General features: G+C 43.5%; 2 protein-coding genes across 16 annotated transcripts in view; one reads left to right on the forward strand and one right to left on the reverse strand.

The window, feature by feature from the left end:
* The first annotated feature begins 542 nt into the window (after positions 1 to 542).
* Positions 543 to 12,487, forward strand: CDK3 (cyclin dependent kinase 3). Of its 15 annotated transcripts, none has more exons than XM_082204436.1 (8): positions 543 to 943; positions 2,148 to 2,198; positions 3,379 to 3,456; positions 4,910 to 5,030; positions 5,743 to 5,913; positions 8,545 to 8,646; positions 10,721 to 10,924; positions 11,225 to 12,487. In XM_082204436.1, exons 2-8 carry the CDS (start codon positions 2,173 to 2,175, stop codon positions 11,348 to 11,350), a joined length of 828 nt encoding a protein of 275 aa, XP_082060562.1. In that variant the 5' UTR covers positions 543 to 943; positions 2,148 to 2,172; the 3' UTR covers positions 11,351 to 12,487. The 15 variants fall into 15 exon arrangements, with proteins under 15 accessions (XP_082060562.1, XP_082060569.1, XP_082060558.1 ...); XM_082204443.1 differs by having other exon boundaries at positions 544 to 943; positions 2,148 to 2,296; XM_082204432.1 differs by having other exon boundaries at positions 544 to 943; positions 2,151 to 2,296.
* A 430-nt stretch (positions 12,488 to 12,917) lies between these two features.
* EVPL (envoplakin) overlaps positions 12,918 to 19,438 on the reverse strand; it is a 43,240-nt gene continuing 36,719 nt past the window's right edge. The window contains exons 19-23 of the mRNA XM_082202963.1: positions 18,739 to 18,889; positions 18,359 to 18,442; positions 18,150 to 18,260; positions 17,362 to 17,454; positions 12,918 to 16,887 (exon numbers count right to left, since the gene is read on the reverse strand). Of these exons, the coding sequence (XP_082059089.1) occupies positions 13,471 to 16,887; positions 17,362 to 17,454; positions 18,150 to 18,260; positions 18,359 to 18,442; positions 18,739 to 18,889 (3,856 nt within the window). The 3' untranslated portion in view covers positions 12,918 to 13,470. The remainder of the gene's footprint in view (positions 16,888 to 17,361; positions 17,455 to 18,149; positions 18,261 to 18,358; positions 18,443 to 18,738; positions 18,890 to 19,438) is intronic.

Consider the following 19,438-nt stretch of genomic DNA (forward strand, 5'->3'; position numbering starts at 1 on the left):
CTGACCTTTAGCAGAGTGCACATACTGATATCTCATACGAAGATAACACACATTTGCCTTCTACAAAATAGTCCTGACTTTCTCCTAACTCAGATGAATACTGAACTCACAATCACTGGTGCTGGTAAGAAGTGCCATGCCTACTTATAAAAATGTGTTGAAGAGATATTAAAAATCCACCCATGTGCCATTTCTTCCTAGTTAACACACTTTTGAGAACTCAGCATCAAACTGTTCGCTCTGTGCAATGACCTTAACCACCATGTTCACTGTAGTGTCAGAAACAGACCACCACCATCCCAAATTAAAAATTAAGACATGTTCTTGAAATGATGAGGATCGCAACTTTTTTGCAAGTGTAAAATGGTGCTTCTCCATATGTGGATAAGCATATTCGTTTGCATATTGATAATAATTGCAAGACTTTAACATTGTTTAAAGGCTGGGGGTGAGGTAGGAGAAATGTGTTATTCATCCTATACTTGAAGAATGGTTACAATTGGGAACCCTGATACACATGGTTTCCAAGCACGGAGAGGCTGAACCCATGAAGTATCCTATCATAATACTGGTTTTGATGTGCAAAAGTTGGGGTGGAGCCAGCAGGGATGGGAATTTGGGCTGCAGGGCTGCTGCATGCCCACTTTATCCTTCCTTGCATTCTTTGAATATACAAATATTATTTATTTACTGTATTTGATATTTGCATCTGTTAGTCTCACTTCATAACAGAAGTCCTCTGGGCCTCACGAGTGCTTCGGTGCTATCACCAAGTCTCTGAAGAAAAGATAGCCTGTGAGCAAAGAAAAACTTGCCCAAATTAAGTAATTTTGATCATTTCCCCCTTGCAAGAAATTTTAAAAGCAGGGCCAAAGTCTAGCCTGCAGTTATTGCTCCTGTCAACTTCCTACAATATATCCCTGTTGGAAGGGATGCAGAAACTGTGAGTATACTAGTCAAACAGCACCAAAAGAGATCTCTGTGTGTTTTCTTATATTTGGTAACATTTGCATTTTTGCATTTGAACATCTCCCTCTAGTGGGCAAAAGCCACTTTAGTGGTGGTGTGAGGTGAATTTTGACCCCTTGGAAACACTGTAGTTCAGTAGGAAGGAGGGTATGGAGGCAAATGGAAGACTAGATGAGCAGGTGGGAAGCATTCTGAGGAGTGAGAGCTTTAATTTTACCCTTAGATGATCACATTAGTAATTTGTGACTCGCGTGGGAACAGGAGTGGCGTAGTGGTTAGTGCCTTGGGTGTCAGGGCAGGCCTGGGCCCAAGGCCTTCCTCAAATATGACAACGTGCAGTAAGTCTCTTCCATTTAACAATGCCATGTTCTTGAACATCGCATGTAAAGAAGGATTCTTACTCAGAATATTCCCAACACTCCCCCCCCCCCTTAAGTCAAGAAATATTTTGATTAACCCTGTTGGACGGACAAGACTATTCCCTATATCTGCAGTTACCCTAGAAAACATTGTGGCTGTGGATCCCCTAATGCAATTATGCATTGTGTAAAGAATCCCTTCCTCTTGCCTGTCCTGGCTCTGTTGCCAATCTGCTCCATAGGGGAGAGAGTGAAAAATGTGCCATTTGCCTACGTTTTCTGCTCCACTGGTACGAAACCTGTGCTTAATTTTGCAGCTGAGGCAAACAAACAAGGCCTGTGGGGTGTAGTTGATAAAGTTTGACTGGGAAAGTCGGGCACATCTTTTGCTATGAAACGAAACACCCTTTGAGGCTCATCTGCTTCATAGGATGGTGTTGTGAGCCCAAAATACCACCCTGAACTCCTTGAAGGAAAGGCAGGATCCCAATAAGACATCATCCATTATGTGGGGATGCGTATTGTGTTTCTTGGCCCTGGGGCTGGGCTGTCATAGCACAAAAGGGAACAGTAAATGTCATTGTAATCGCCAGACACCTTCAGTTAACTTAAGTAGGTTAATGTATTGGAGAATATGAGAGTAGTCCATTTGAAAGGGATTATTAAAGATGTTATTTAAGCATTATGCTTATTTGTTTAAATGGATTATTATTACTTTTCAGGGATAGGGTGAATGGAAGAATGGAAACATGCAAAATGCTATGATGTATAGAGATGACCAGATAGTACTACTCCTAATTGTCTGATCAAATGTTACAGCAGCAAGTAAGAAGACAGAGAATGGATGCGTTCCAAGATGTCTTCCAAAAGGTAGAGAAGATTGGAGAGGGCACCTATGGGGTAGTATATAAAGCCAAAAACAAACAGACAGGCCAGCTAGTTGCTTTGAAGAAGATCCGCCTAGATTCGTAAGTACCTAGTTCACTAACTTTCCCCTGAATTGGCTACTCTTAAAACTCATGAAATGGTTTTCTGATAGCATTTATGTTTTGAATTTTAATACATTGCAAATTGTGGAATTTGAGAGATACCATGCGGAAAACCATGGGCAGAATTTATTCACATAAGGGTCAGTTCCAAATAGGGTCCAGCTGTTAATGTAAAGTATACTTACTGTAACAGTAGAATTGCAAGCACCTTAAGCATGGAGACTAATGGCTGATTTAGCCATTAAATATGACAGTGGAGACACATGAATGTATCTGTCCCTTTTAAAATTTTGTGCAGATATGCTTTTCTTATTGAAGCACTATCAGAATTGAAGGGGGTGGAGAAAAGACTTATAGTCTTTGAGGAGAAAGGCCATCTCCTTAATTTTATCTTTTAGTAGTTGTAGTTCAACCTATGTAGAAGAGCCTTACTCAGAATGCACTGAGATTATCATATCTTATTCCTTACTTGTTCACATATGTTATGCTTGCTGTTGCTAAAATATTAACCTTATAAAGGTAAAGGTAAAGGTACCCCTGCCCGAACGGGCCAGTCTTGGCAGACTCTGGGGTTTGTGCGCCCATCTCACATCTATTGGCCGGGGGCCAGCGCTGTCCGGAGACACTTCCGGGTCACGTGGCCAGCGTGACAAAGCTGTATCTGGCGAGCCAGCGCAGCACACGGAACGCCGTTTACCTTCCCGCTGGTAAGCGGTACCTATTTATCTACTTGCACCCGGGGGTGCTTTCGAACTGCTAGGTTGGCAGGCGCTGGGACCGAGCAGCGGGAGCGCACCCCGCCGCGGGGATTCGAACTGCCGACCTTTCGATCGGCAAGCCCTAGGCGCTGAGGCTTTAGCCCACAGCGCCACCCGCGTCCCATATTAACCTTATACCTGTGTAGTTTTCCACATTTTCTCTTTTTTGTGATTCCCTCCCTGCTTTGGCTGACAAGCTCTATGAACATTCCCCTAGAGAAGATATGTGAGTGGAAATAATCACTGATGCCCAGTAAAGCAGAAAGAATTGGATTGTTTGATACCAAATCCCTTTCTTCACAGGGAGACGGAAGGAGTTCCCAGTACAGCAATTCGAGAAATCTCCCTGCTGAAAGAATTGAAACATCCAAACATAGTGAGGTAAGAAAAAGTCTAGACTTTGTGTCTGTGTAGATGTGAGCTGTTCTCTTTTTTAAAAAATAATTTTTATTAAGTTTTCCATTTAACAATCCACTTATATCACATTGATTATTCCAAATTATACCAATACATATCATAAAGTCCAAATATTTTGCCAAATTATAATTTTTTGTAGGGGGTTCCCATGCTTCTAGTTCAGTAAGAGTCCAGTCATCTCATATTTCTGCTGCTTTTAGAGATGTGAGCTGTTCTCATCTATAACCCATAACAGCATTGCTTAGATTAATAGAAACATGGAATAGATAAGGCTATTTTTAATTCAGACTGCAAATCCTATGCCAACTTTCTTGGAACTTTTCCAGCAGACACCTTGAGGAGACTAAAACAGCCTTGGGGTGGCTATCAAAATACTCTTGAGCTGCCACTCACAGGTTTGGAGTCTGATTGTTGAGGAGCTGGTCATGAGATCTCCTGGGGCAATAATCCTGGCTTGAGGCCATTGTCATTATCATAGGGACCAGGGGCTAGGTTAGAGTGACACTTGGAGTGAGAGACATTGTCTGCTAGCATATCTACAAGTAACTATTCATGCAAGTACATTTTAAGAGGCAAAGTAGCATAGTTACAGTAGTAAACCTGCTCATTAGTAGTGTGCTGCCTTGCTGTTTCGAATAACATGCAGGCATACAGGTATCTGAAAACAGATCATGTTAATTTGTTCCTCATAGTCTTTTGTTGCACCTTTGCTGTTCTTTGCAGAGCAGCACAGGAGAGAATGAGGGATAAATAAACACGAAACTGCAACAAGGGCGTCTCGGTGCTGAGTAAGTTTAATTTAAATAGCATTGCAACAGCCAGCATTTAAGCAAGACATCTGTTGGCAGCTACTAGAGAATGCAGTTTTGCAAACAAGCTCCTTCACTCAGTGGCTTGTCTACTTGCTTTGTGTATTACATTTTTATCCCATCCTTCTTCCAAGGAGCTCGGAGTGGCATACATGGTTCTGCCTCTCTCTTCTTAGTAGTGGCTCATGGGATGGTGGAGGTGGGTCTCTGTTGCTCTCCTGGCTTCTCAACACCGTGAGTTGCTGCTTCACCCCTCTCCCTCTTGGTAAATGACAGTGACTCACAGCACTGGGAAGCCAGGAGAACAATGGAGCTGCTACTGCTCTCTTACCATTACAACAACCGTATGGCATAGGTTAGGCTGAGAGACAAAGCCCAAATTTGCTTCATGACTGATTGAGGAGTTGATCCTGGGTCTCCCCAGTCTTAGTCCAGCTTCCTAACTACTGTGCCACACTGACTCTCCTTCTGTTGTGCCAAAAAAGGTGTGTGTGTGTGTGTGTGTGTGCGTGTGCGTGTGCGTGGGAGTGGTGGATGCATTTGTTCTGCAGGGGCATTAGTTCTTCCAAACCCAGATGTTCAGTCACTGAATTCAATTTTTATTCCAGGCTTCTCGATGTGGTTCACAGTCAGAAGAAACTCTATCTAGTCTTTGAATATCTGAATCAGGACCTTAAGAAGTACATGGACTCATCCCGTACAGGGGAGCTGCCTTTAAGTTTGGTCAAGGTAGAAGTTTACACAAACATACGCACAGTCACTTACAGTATATACCTGGAAATATGTTCTTGAATTTCAACTCCCATCAGCCTCAGACAGCATTGTCAGTTAACAGGGATTATGGGAGTTGTAGTTCAGCAATATGTGACAGGCTGCAGGTTAACTACCACTGACCTTGAAGCATTGAAAAGCCATTCACGTTGCAGAAGGGCCTGTAAGATTTTAACTTTCTTTGTATCTGATAGTGCCTTTAAAAACTGTGACAGACAACAAATCAGGCAAAGGCTGGGGTAGGAGAGCTTTAACTGTTGAATTTTCTCCTTGCGTTCTTCCTGTCATTTAAAAAAGACATAGGAACGCTGACAGGAAACAAACTGGCTACCCTAACAAGGAGTGTGGAAAGTTTCTTATCTGGTCACACTGCTGTTCTCAAAGAAATATATTAACAATGTACGTGGAACCTGTTTGCAAGCAAGCGATTGTTTGAGATGTTGAACTGTGGCATATTATGTACCAGCTGCCCATGGTTTCTTTATGCCTACACTGGATCTTGCCACATAAAAAAAAGTTTCAGGAAAATGCATTGTAAACCTCGTAGTGGGAAATCATGTTGCTGAAAGACGGACTTCTACAGCACCATCTGGTATCACAGTGTTATAATGCATTTAAAATGCTTGTTCGTTTGTTTTTACTAATCTCTGAAACCTTTGCTTCTCCCTAGAGCTACCTTTATCAACTGCTACAAGGTGTAAGCTTCTGTCACTCCCACAGAGTCATCCACAGAGATCTGAAGCCCCAGAACTTACTTATAAACGAAATGGGAGCCATCAAACTAGCTGATTTTGGCCTAGCAAGAGCCTTTGGTGTTCCACTGCGTACTTACACTCATGAGGTAATGTTCGTCATCATCTCTTCCTTCTCTTTCTTAGTGCTGTTAGTAGGCAAGAAGGTTTCCAAGTCATCCTCTGAGAAGGTGTGTGTGTGTGTGTGTGCGTGTGTGTGTGTTTGTGTAAGCACAGTTTTTGAGGCAGATTTTGCACCATCAGAGTGCTTCTGTGATGCTCCACAATGGTAGAATTTTCCTGCCTTTGAAACACTGAAAGATGCAGGAGACCCCCTCTGGGTGCTGCTCTGGCTATGTTATTTGATGTGAAGTGAGAAGAAAAGTAGCCATGAAATGAGCTATTATGATGCCCAGTCTTATGCAGAGAATGGATTGAAACTGCAATTGGCAGACTTTAACCTAAAGACTGTGCCCATACCTTTAGTATTCTGGGTCAAGATTCTGCAGATTAAAAGTTCACGCCATGATACATTTTGAAGGTATGTTTTTACTACCTCAGACTAACATGGTTTCTCTCCAGGAATTTAGATTTTTAAATGCGCTGAGACAGAAAAAGGGGATGCAGTCATCTTGCTTCTGAGCTCATTGCTCCATCAGTTCCCTTTGGACCATTTCGATCGGATACTCCCTACTGATGTGGATAGATTCCTCCAAGTTGGTAGGCCCACCACCTGCCTCCTTGATCCGTGCCCGTCTTGGCTGATTAGGGAGTGTCCAGATGTTGCGCGGACCCCCCCTGGTTGAAATTATCAATTTGTCCCTTGACACGGGGACATTCCCAGGGGAACTGAAGGAAGCAGTGGTGCGTCCACTCTTAAAGAAAACTTCATTAGATCCCTTAGACCTATCCAATTACCGCCCAGTTTCAAATCTTCCATACCTGGGTAAGGTAATTGAGAGAGCGGTTGCTGAACAGCTTGGTAGGTTTCTGGAGGAAACATCGGCATTAGATCCATTTCAGTCCGGTTTCCGTCCTGGTTTTGGGACGGAGACGGCTCTGGTTGCCCTAACAGATGATATCCGTAGACAACTGGATCGAGGCGGGTCAGGGCTGCTGATCCTTTTAGATTTGTCAGCAGCCTTTGACATAGTCGATCATGATCTTCTGGACCATCGCCTCGCAGACGTGGGGATACAGGGCATAGCCCGTAACTGGTTGTGCTCTTTTATCTCTGGTCGGGGACAGAGGGTGGCACTAGGGAGGGAAATGTCGTCACGCCACTCCTTGGTGTGTGGAGTGCCACAGGGCGCAATTCTCTCCCCGATGCTTTTTAACATCTTTATGCGCCCCCTTGCCCAGATTATCCGGAGCTTTGGGCTGGACTGTCACCAATATGCTGATGACACTCAGCTCTATCTGCTGATGGATGGCCACACTGACTCGGCCCCGGACACACTGACCAGATGCTTGGAAGCTGTGGCTGGATGGTTTCGTGGGAGCCGATTGAAACTAAATCCTTCGAAGACAGAGGTCCTATGGCTGGGTCGGGATGGTATGGGGATGAGGGACCAACTCCCTTCTCTTGAGGGGGCCCAGTTAGTGCCATTGCCTTCCGTTAAGAGTTTGGGTGTAATCCTTGACGCCTCCCTTTCCATGGAGGCGCAAGTTACAGCAACAGCCAAGGCGACATTTTTCCACCTTCGCCGCATCAAGCAGTTGGTCCCTTACCTTTCCCGCCCCGACCTGGCCACAGTGATCCATGCGACAGTCATCTCCAGGCTTGACTACTGTAATTCGCTCTATGCGGGGCTGCCCTTGAAGCTGTCCCAGAAACTCCAGCGGGTACAGAATGCTGCAGCGAGGCTCCTCACGGGGTCTCTGCCATGGGAGCATATTCATCCAGTGCTTTACAAGCTGCACTGGCTCCCGGTGGAGTACAGGGTCAGATTTAAGGTGCTGCTTTTGACCTTTAAAGCCCTTCACGGCCTAGGACCCTCGTACCTACGGGACCGCCTCGCCTGGTATGCCCCACGGAGAGCCTCAAGGTCCATAAATAACAACACCCTAGTGGTCCCAGGCCCTAAGGAAGTTAGATTGGCTTCAACCAGAGCCAGGGCCTTTTCAGCACTGGCCCCAACTTGGTGGAACGCTCTGTCTCATGAGACCAGGGCCCTGCAGGATCTGATTTCTTTCCGCAGGGCCTGTAAGACAGAGTTGTTCCGCCTGGCCTTTGGCTTGGAGCCAATTTGATTCCCTCCCCCCCATTTTCTTTTCCTTCTCCTGCAATGAGGCTACATTTTAATATTTTAATGTTCCATTATTTTAATGTTGTATTTTATTTTTGTTTTTAAGTTGTAATCATTCATCTTGTTTTTATTATTGCTTGTAAGCCGCTCTGAGCCCGGCCTTGGCTGGGGAGGGCGGGGTATAAATAAAAAATTATTATTATTATATTTGTCCAGCTATAGCAGAGAACAAGTGGGACTCTAGTTTTGTCTCATAGCAGTTTGGGGAGGAGAGTGAGTGGAGGGATAGCAACACCTGTTTTTCTGGCTGGCGTTCAAGAGGCCATGCTGCAGTCCAACGGACTTCATCCGAGTGAGAACAATTTCTTGCAAAAGACTGGACTGTAAAAGTTTATGGGCTCAATCATAAAAGTTTTTAACTGAGGGTGGGAAGGCATTTGAATACATAAAAAGCATAAATTGAACTCGAGCTTTCAATGTGGTTCCTTCTAGGTTGTAACCTTATGGTATCGGGCTCCTGAAATTTTACTAGGTTGTAAATTCTACTCAACTGCTGTGGATATCTGGAGCATTGGCTGCATATTTGCAGAAATGGTAATAGACTTCAGTTTTTTTGATTCAAAAGTAAAGTGCACTGCGTTTTAGACGCACAAATATGTTAATTTCTTATGAAAATTTTATGTGGTAATGTGTGCCTTGTTTGTATTTATAGCTACCTAGCTCCCCTTTGTCTTTGTCTCACACACACTCTCTGAAGAGAATTTCTAATCTGAGCCCTTAGCCCAGAAGTCAGTATTGAAGCTCAAATCAATACTTGCATTTTGGCAAGAGAAGCAGTTGGTGCACTGTGTCATCTGGATGACATAAAAATCAGTGATACTGAGTTTATGTATACTCTTAACATTACAAATATCCAAAACAGACACTGTGAATCATGTAAACAATGTGCTCTTATTTTTTTCCTAATTCTACTGTGTGGCAGAACCAAGTTTTGTGTTCAAAATGTGTTATTCTTGCCACCACCTTTTTAAAATTTCAAGAGTCTTTAATAAGACTTCCTTCTCTGATATTGTTAAAAGCTGCAATGAGCATGAAAATGTGCATTGATTGTTGCTGCTGCTCCTGTGGCCATCTGATTCTGTTTAGATACATGCTTCCTGATCACAGCAGAGTAAAGGAGAAACTTACTTTCAATTTTTTATCCATTTAAAAATGTTTTCTTTTATTTGAGCATTATACCTGGTTTTTGTACACTGCTATGAAAGCTGCACTGAGGGGTGCTGTATCTTTCAAATAAATAAGATTTAGTGCATAGTGAGGATCACGCTGCTGCTGTATTGAAGAGGAAGGTTGTGACCATGGCAGGTAGTCTAAAGTGAAGAAAAATTATGTGGAATGTAGCTTCCATTTTGGTTTGGTAAATTTATCTCTCAATTCTGTGAGGATGCTTCCAGAGGGATGTATATTCCTTATGCATGCATTTTTATTTTATTTTATTGCAAAGCCTACATAACATTATTGTCGTCAAATGCTTTAAAAAGATATGGGCTGGCATCTTAACTCAGATTTCTCCATTCACAACATTAAGCCCCCATCTGGAAGTATCTGATTGAACTTTAGCCAGTTGCATGCGGCTAGCTTTCTGCATAAGGAAAAGAAGAACTGTGGCTCATGGGGAAGGCTTGCAGCTCAGTGACAGAGCATATACCTAGCATGCAGAAAGATCCTAGGTTCAGTGCCTGGTGCTTCCAGGTAGGGCTTGGAGAGCCGCTTTCAGTCAGTGTCAACAGTGCTGAGCTAGATGGACCAACAATCTTGTATAAGGCTGTTCCCTAAGCTCCTATCAGAACAGATCTTTCAGTGGTAGATCAGCAATGCGTTCCCTTAGTTTTCAACCTCTTACACACACTAGCTGACTTCTCCTGAAAAACACCTTGCTATGAGAAAGATGTGCAATGTGGCAGCAGCCACTAGAGGCTGCTGCTGTATAGGAAGAAAGTGATGAAGATGACATGGCACTCGATTAAAGGACATGCAGCCCTTATCCTAATACTGTTTACAACATTTGAAAACCGCAAAGGTTTAAGCATTTAGGCTCTTCCTTCAGCCTTGCCTACCATATGGCTCATACTGAAAAGCCATGTCAATTGCTTTTGCAAAGATCAATTAAACCAATTTTTATTTTAAAAGTTTCATATTAATACATCTCTGGTTTTTATGTAGATTTCCACCCCCATGGCTGTCCTTGTTGTCTTTCTCTCCTGAGCTCTCAGCAGAATAAAACATGACTGAAGTTTTAGTTCAAATGAAGTTCAAGTTTGTAATATAGGGCATGGGATCAACATTAGATTTCATGTTCTATATTATCACGTTGAACTTGCTTTAGTTTACTGTATGTCTTTGCACCTAGCTCTGGTTGGTAGATCTTGGGATTCTAGTACAAAACAAAGGAGATTCAACAAGCTTGAAGTCTCCCCCTGATCTACATTATGATTTTCTGGGGATCTGGTGTGTTCAGTATATTTCTCCTTTCTCCTTCAGCACCAGGTGGCTTGTACTAAAAGGTATTTATTTTTCTCTGTTCCTACTCCCTGGGACTTCACTTGGATAAAGAATAGGGGTGCCTATGGAAAGATAGATGAGTGAGACATCCTTTTTCTTTCTCCAGGTAACCAGAAAAGCCTTATTTCCTGGGGACTCCGAAATCGATCAGCTTTTCCGTATTTTCCGCACTCTTGGTACACCTACTGAATCATCGTGGCCGGGAGTGACTCAACTTCCGGACTACAAAGGGAATTTCCCAAAATGGCCGAGAAAAGACATGAAGGTGTTAATTCCAAACTTGGACCGAGACGGACGAGACTTGCTGATGGTAAGAAAGAGGCTGGAATGAAGGGTTTTGTTTTTAAAACAACCTTGGGGCAGGGATGTTGTAAACCAGAATTTCAGCCAAGAGCCTCAATCTGAGATTTAGTCTTAACCCTCAAGTGTATTTGGTAATATAGGTATTTGGTAATATAGGGATTTGTGATTTCTGCCATTTTGATCATGACATTACCATTGCATGCAAAGCCTATACTTGGGAATAGAAAATTAGTATTGACTTTGGGATGATAGGCATAGTATCAATCCATTAAGAGAGATATTTCTGTGTCCCCCCTTTTAATTGCAGCAACTATTACTGTATGATCCCAACAGACGCATCTCAGCCAAAGCTGCTTTGACCCACCAATATTTCTGGCAGACTCCATCACGAGATGCCAGAGAGCAACGTGTAGTAGAGAGGTATGGCCCATGAGAAGGAGGCAAATCTGCAGTGTGCTTCCCTGACAATAGTTCCCTGGATTAACCCTTCCTAATAACTGAGCCTCTTATGCTTGGAATTGGAATGGCTATAGAGGATGAAACTTGTTCATTCTGGTTTAGAAGTTCTCAGCCTTTTAGTGGGGTTAATGCTATATTCATATAGATTTTGACTGTTCTAAATAGAAGGCAGCCTCTTGTGTTCTTTGAAAACAAACTTGGCACTCTAAGCATTTGATGGGGCAAAATATGATTTGAAATTTTAGGATTGCTATGTATTTGAATTCAATCCTAATCCAGCAACCACATATTATTCTATTTTTGCTGTAGTTCAGTATTGCATTGCAGAGAAATTGGTTATAGTAACTTAGGCACTGCCAGCACAGCCTGCAGACGACAGGGGATATCATGTCATTTGATTCTCCCTGTAATTAATATGGGAGCTTTTTGCTGGCATTCACACTATCCATGCTCAAGAGGAAATTGTGGGAGAACCAGACATCATGAGACCACCCAGAAATACAACAGATTTTAGTTTCTTTTTGTATCCTTTATCAGCATACTTGTTTACCTTTTCCCTCAAGAAAGGACAAAAACTTGGTCCAAACACAGTTCACATTAAAGAATGGGCTTCTTAATCTTGGAGCAGCTGTCGGGCCCTTCAAGTTTTCATTTCTAATTTAATTAGAATGTGACAGTCTTTGATCATCAATGTGCCAAGAGAGTCACTGAATAAGCTAGATAGAGCAGGATGCTAAAGAATAAATATTTGATAGACTCCAGTTACTGATCTTGGCCGAATACATGGGGGTTGGATCCTGCAAGCAGGGTTCGGCTCATGGATTGCTCCTGCTGATAGAAGGGCAGGGGGAGATAATGTCCACTGATTTCCTCTTTTGCCTGCAATCTCCTGTGTGCTTCCTGAAAATCTGCTCTGGAGGGAAACCAGTAAATTTGTCCCCTACTTCTGCCTGCTCTGAATCAAAGCCACTGCCTAGTTATGGGGTTATTTTTAGAAACCTTGTTATTGATGTTTTAAGTCATTTTTATCATTAACTGTTAATATTATTGAAGAAGTTTCTGTATGCACTAAATAAAAAAAAAACATGCTTTGATAAATCTTTTAATGTAACTTGCTGGTTCTCAAATGTCCTTACTGACAAGAGTGCCTATGATGGGAAAATCTTTTACACTGCGGTCATTTTTGCTTATATTGAATGCATGGTATACAGAGAGAATCTAGAACCCCTTTTGCCATTTTGAGCTCCAGCCCTCACAGTTATCAAGGGAATGAAAAGTTCTCTGTGTGTTGTACATCAGTCTTGCTTGCCTTTTATTGCCCATAGTCCTGCTCTGACCCGACCATTAGATTTCTGATAAAGTGTATTCTTTGGCCATGAATCCCCATGTAACCTTCTGCACTGTTGTTCTCCATAGTTGTATAATGTTCATTTTATGGGGTCCATTCTTTAGCACAGCCTGTTGCGATTTACTCATGGTTAGGATCCTAATGTGCATACAGGAACCATCCCAGCTTTTTAAAAGATAACTAATGGAGCCTGTTCAATCTTTTAACTTTTTTATTGCATGCATGACAACCATCTAACTCAAAGCTCCTTGATACACAACCCTTAAACTTGCCATGAAGGCACAGAGTAAAAGTTTCCCAAGCATATCTGTTTATTTTTAAAATCCCATTTATTTCCCTATAGTATACAGCAGGGGTTCCCAAACTGGTCCCTGGACCACTAGTAGTCCATAAGCTTCATTCGGGTGGCCTGCAGCATTTCTGTAAAAATACAATGAAAAATCATCTAGCACAGCACATCACAATTGCTACAACAGGCAGATAAATCATTAAGAGATCTGCAAAGATCCTCAACATTTTTCAAGTGGCCCATGGGGTGGGGTGGGGAAGTTTGGGAACCACTGCTATGCAGTAACTCCTGCATTAGAACCCTTCTACCTTCAGAAATGCATCTTAAAGGTGCATTGCTGCCTTGTTATAGTGAAGTAAGACTAGCAATCTAGAATAGCACACAGCCATTTAGAACTGCCAGGCACTCTGTTCATCTGTGGACAGTATATGAGCTCTGTTGAGGATTTCTTATTTTCTCAGTGCCTGAACTGATATGACTGGTATCCATCAGATGTAGTTGGAAGGAGAAGGAGCCCACTTTGAGGATCTTTCCGGCAACGAGCCATGGCTTCCTTGTAATTAATCTTCTCTTTGGTGATGGGGTCAACAAGATCCTTTTCATAGCTGGATTCATCTTGTAGCATCATGGCCAGATCACTACTAAGCATGCCAGCCTGGGAAGCTTCTGGCACTGGGATACGGCCAGTTTTCTTGGGATCTATTAGCCCTCCAGTCAGATGTTGGACCTGTAAATAGGGAAAGGCATTGTCCTTGGTCATCCACCCTTTCTGGACTGCCTCTCCTATAGACAGCCTTCTCTTGGTGACTGGATCTTCAATCCCTGTAAAAGCTTTCTGAGCATTCAGCAGCCTTTGCATGTAAGTGTTGTCTATCAGCCCTCTATCAATGGCTTTGTGGACAGAGTATCGATCACGTGAGATAAGATCAACAATGCCTCCAGTAGCTGCTTGGGCCTCTAGAAGCTTTTGAGCAGTCATTGGGTCCACCAGCTTCTTGCTAAGTGCAGACTTTATGTTGTACTTGTTGTCGGAGGTAGTGTCATACACACCGGCAATGGGGAAGGTATCGTCACAGAAGGTTATCTGCACGCCAGGAGGGAAGAAGCTCTGCTTTTGCTGGAAAACGGGGGATGAAACTGGAGACTTGGAAATGATTGAACCAATAGAAAGGGAGGAATTTTGCTTAGTTTCTCCTGCTACCAGTAGAGCAAACTCAGAGATGGGGATCTTGCCTTCCCTGTAGAGCTGGTATTCTTCTTTTGTGATCCTCCTAAACCGCAGGGCATCGTCAATGGAGTACTGCTTCCCACTCTTCTTGTCAAGGAGCACAGAAACATCGCCTTTGGGTCCCAGCGTTGTGATTTCTTCCCAATCACATTCTAGTTCTTGCAGCTGAATATATTGACTTCGATCTATCATGCCTCTCTTATATGCCTCATAGGGTGACATATCCTTGCCAGTCTCTGGGTCCAGAATAGAAATCTTTGTGGAGAGATTAGTTTCTCTCATCTGGGTCTCATGGTTCAGTTCTTCCTTGTTAACTCTGGTTTGGAGTTCCCGGATAGCCCTCTCTTTTTCATAGATCTGATCCTTCTCTCTAAGTATGTCTGCTTCAAGGGAAGAAAGCTCTTGACCAATTTGCATCTTCTTTTGTCTGTCATTCTCTGTCCTTTGGCTCAGGAGCTTGGTCTGCTCTCTAAGGAAAAGGATTTTCTGTTGCTTCTGCCTTTCTAGTTCGTTTAATTCATTCTCAAGATTGTCTTTTTCTTGCCTTGTCAGATTGCGAGTTCTTTGGAGATCGGCTTCTTCTTTGGACCATGTTCTCGTCATGCCTTCTGCTCTTTCAATCTTCTCCTTGAGACGCCTGATATCTTCTTCTGCATTCTGCCGTGCTGTTCTCTCTCTGCTTAGCAGATCCCAGAGACGAGCTCGCTCATTTTCTAGCACCCTATCCTTTTCTACTCTGATTACTTCCTTGTAGATGGTTTTTTCCTGAGACTTTGTTTTTTGCAGAACATCAATCTGGGATTGAAGTTTCTTACATTCCCTCTGCAGGCTCGATACTTGAGCCTTTTCGTTATCCAGTTCAATTCGCAGGTTGGTGCTGGACTGCTCAAGAACAGGATCCTTCTCTACCTTGACCACTTCCTCTGTGATTATTTTTTCCTGCACTGGGGCTGGGCTCTCCTCAATTTCCTTTATCCTCAAGGTGATCTGCCGCATTTCCTTTTCCAAGGCTAGTCTTTTGTTTCTGTCTTCTTGGAAATTAAGCAGCTTCTCTTTCTCTTCCACCGCAGCTCGAAGCTGCTGGACTTCACGTTCCAGGCGTCGGCGGTTGCTCACTTCATCATCCAAGCTCTTACTTAGCCTGCTGTGCTCATCTCTGAGTTTTGGGTCTCTCTGGGTGAGAACTACCTCCTGGACCACCACTTTTTCCTCTGGTTTTCTCCTCTCCAGAAGCATGTACTTGTTCTGCAGGTCATAGATGGCATCTTCGGTTGCTCTCCTCTTTTGTGATACATTACGTACTTCCTGGCGGAGGCGTTCAGCTTCTCTCTCCAACAGAGGGTCTTTCTCATATCGGACAACCTCCTTGGTAACCAGCTTGGTTTCTACCTTGGATCTTTCCCTCTTCCACTCATCTCTCTCTCCCTGTAGCCTGATCAGCTGTTCTTGGGACCTGCCATTTGTATTCACAAGGTCATTCAGCTGCTGTTTCAGCCTGTCTATTTCTCTCAGAATCTCCGGACTCTTTTCCATCTTCACCACTTCTTCGATGACCTCTTTAAACTCCACAGTAGGAGGCTGAGACTTAAGGACTTTGAGCTCAGTCAGGGCTCTTTCCACCTCTTGGTCAACCCTTGACCTTTTTCTTGAAGCTTCTTGGAGCTCTTTCTTCAAACGTACTATCTCCTCTTCTGTTTCTGGGTCAAGACGAAATATCTCGTTGACTCTTTCTTTAACCTCCACTTTAGGCTTTTCCTTTTCCACAGTGCTGTATTTGCTCTGCAGCTCTATCAGTTGGCTTGCTAGCAACGAGTTCTTGCTTCTCTCCTCACCAATGAGAGTCTGAAGCTTGGATGCCTCCTTCAGAAGCTCTGGGTCTTGCTCCACTTGCTTTACCTCCTTCACAATGACTTTAGGTTCTGCCGTTTCAATCAGCTTTTCAAGCTCTTCAGTCCTGCTTTTCAGTTTAGCAATTGTATCCACCAGAGACTTCCTCTTGAAGCTGTCTTCGTCAATTTGCATTTGCAATGTCCTGACTGCTTTTAGCATTTCTGGGTCCTTCTCCAGCTTGACCACCTCTTTCAGCACCACTTTCTCTCGGATGTTTGGCTGCATCTGCTCCAGCAAGTGCAGCTCTTTCCTGAGCCGTTCAAGTTCGGAGGAGGAAGTTGAGTTCTCCTGGAGGTGCCTGATTTCCTCTCGGAGTCTGGCTGCTTGAGCATCTAGGCTTGGGTCTTTCTCTATCTTAGTAATTTCTTTTGTAAGCAGCTGGGCTTTAACAACCTTACTATCTTTCTCCATTTGGAGGACCTTATTGTTCATTATCTCAATATCTGCCTGTAGACCCCTTCTCTTCTTAATTTCATTCTCAATTTGATTAGATATTTTGGACAGGTCACTCTCCAGAGTGGGGTCCCTATAGTATTCCATCACTTCTTTCTCCTCCACTCTTTCAATAGGCCGTTGGGTCTTCAGCATGAGAAGTTTGCTCCTCTGCTCTTCCAGCTGCTGCTGAGCCCTGGCTTTCTTGCTCCGTTCCTCTTCCAGCTGAGATTTTAGGGCTTCTGATTCTCTATAGGACCCAGCTGTGTTTTCAGACCGCTGGGTCTGCTCGTGCATCATGTGCACTGTCTCTTCTACTTCCTTCTGCAGAAATGAAGAAAATGAATCTTTAGAAAGACAAGCCAAAATGACTCCCAATGAAAACTTTTACACTGCTGCCTATATGGATATGTGGCGGTAGGACTTTAGTTATCTAGCGAACAAGTTTAATAGTGTGATAAAGAGGAAGACAGAGATAAAACATTGCACAGGCAAAGACACCCATTGAGGGAGTGTAGCAGTGATGGTGAGAGGTGAGGAAGGGTGTGGCTAAAGAAGAGGTGTGGCCTGCAGAGATTCCTGGAGGCCACATTCAGTCCCGGGGCTTGAGGTCCCCCATCCCTGCAGTAGAGCATGACAGAATGACAGCAACTCAAGGCAGTATCCTGGCAGGTTTTGGTATGAAACACCAAGAAATCTTCCTTCTCATTTGCTCTCAGGAGAAGCTAATTGCACTAACTGAAAGTTATGGTTATTTATCTATGCACTATCTTTTAACCTAATATGATTTACATATACCTTGTCCATAACTTTCTTGGCAAATTCCAGCCGGCTCAGTTGCTCTTTGTTTTGGGCAGCTGTCTCGGTGAAGAGCTTTGTCACGTTTTTTTCCTAAAGAGAATGAGCAAAACGCATTATTTTAAGATACCACATCACTTTGTCCTGCTGCCATTTCCCTTCTAGTTCAAGGCTGTCAACATCTGCCAGGCTACAGTACTGAACAAACACCACTGTATGGAAACTATAAATGGGCCTGCTGTTTAACTGAGATCAGGAACGGGAATGTTACCAGTGGGAGCATTTCTTGCTTTCTTTAAACTGCAAGAGTGTGCTTTGTCCGTTTTCTTCCCTCTTCTACTTGCATTCAAACAGGCACTCCTTGATCCTACTCCTTTTATTTTATTTTATTTTTATGTGACACACTGTGATGATACATGTGTTAGAAAAGTCTAGGTATAGAGGAATTTGCATCGCAGGAATAAGTAGAAGATAATCACCAGCCAATTCTAAGCCTCTTATCAGCCATTAGGGCTACTGGACAATTTTCTCTTTTAACTTTGTGAATCAATATTTATCCTGTAGTTTCCTATGAAATGCACTGCTTTTGATGCCCCCCCCCCCCAACCAATCCAAACTGAGAAAAAGAACAGCCTAGCTGCATATTAAGGCTGTAGTGTATATACTGCCAAGGTGCCACAATACTTTGTTCTGAGATTTTCTAAACTGCTTCAAGAGTGTAACCAGTTGGTTAGGAGGGGTAGAAATTTTATATAAAGAAATCAGGGTCCAGGGTCCCAAGCTCTCACCTGTGCTTGGATGCTCTCCTGAAGTGGTGTCACCCGGAGGCGTTTTGCTGAAGAAGCAGTCAACGAAGGGTCTAGGGAGGATCGGTATTTTCCTGCCTGAAGCTCATACTCCTGTTGTTAAAAGAAAAAAGGATGTGGTCAAAGGAAGATCAGACTGGTTCGCCCAACAGGAAATGGAAAACGTATAGAAAGAAACCCTGCAAACATACGTTGAGGACAGTCTGCACGTTCTGGGACAAGTTGACCACAGCATCCTTGTCAGATTCTTTACTCTGGATTTCATCTGCCAGCCTCTGCAAGAGCAAAAGGCAGTTAGGACAAGAAAGCACCAGCGGTCTCCCTGGTGCTTAATAAACAACAAGCATTACAATGTTCCTGCCCTGAAAGTTCCTGTTTTCAGTCTAGGTGGGTGGGTGAGCTGGGTTACCTCATCCTCCACTGTGGTGAGTTTGGTTACATCAGTCTGACAGTAAGAATGCAGAACGACCTAGCAATGGTCGCCTCAAGGAGCCATCAATTCCCTTTCTGAGGGTGTTGTTACCTTTAAACTGCAAGACCTTTCTTTGGGTGAAGATACCACACTGCTCACCTTCTGGGCCTGGAGCTTGTAGTTGACCTGGCTGGGTCCATCTGTGGTCTTGACCTGGTACTTGGGAACATTGTTGAGCCAGAACATTAGGTTCTCATTGGCATTTTGGAACTGTTGGTAGGTGAGGCTGGTGTTCCGGAGAGTCTTCTCCCTGCACAAAGAACGGAGACACTGATTAAGAAGCAGAAGCTCAGGTTGTGCCTGTTGTGGTTAAGGGGAAGTGCCTCGTTTATTGACTGGAAGCATTCTGTCAAGTTACGAGAGGCAGGCTGATTCCTTTTTGTTGAAAGACAAGGCTTTGCTTCTGGAAGATGCGATATATATAACTTTTAACCCAGCAGCCAGAGACTGGATAGAAAATGATGGGCTGGTCACTGAGAGGGAAGAGTGGCTACAAAATAGCTACCAGCTTTCCACATTCTTCCATAGTTCATTGATCTCAGCCATGCTGCAAGGCACTATTTTGTCCCCAATGCTATTTAGCATCTATAATGAAGCCACTGGGAGCAGTTTTGTGGAGATTTGGAGCACGGTATCTTCGGAATACAGATGACACTCAGCTCTATGTCTCTGCAACATCTGGATCAGAAGTGGGCATGTCAGTCCTATACCTGTGTCTAGATGCAGTGATTGGCTGGATGAGGGCCAATAATCTGAAGCTAAATTCTGGCACTATGGGTGGGTGGTTCCAAGCTCCAGG

Source organism: Podarcis vaucheri (genome assembly GCF_965113315.1).
Source record: "Podarcis vaucheri genome assembly, chromosome: 2".
Taxonomy (NCBI): Eukaryota; Metazoa; Chordata; class Lepidosauria; order Squamata; family Lacertidae; genus Podarcis; species Podarcis vaucheri.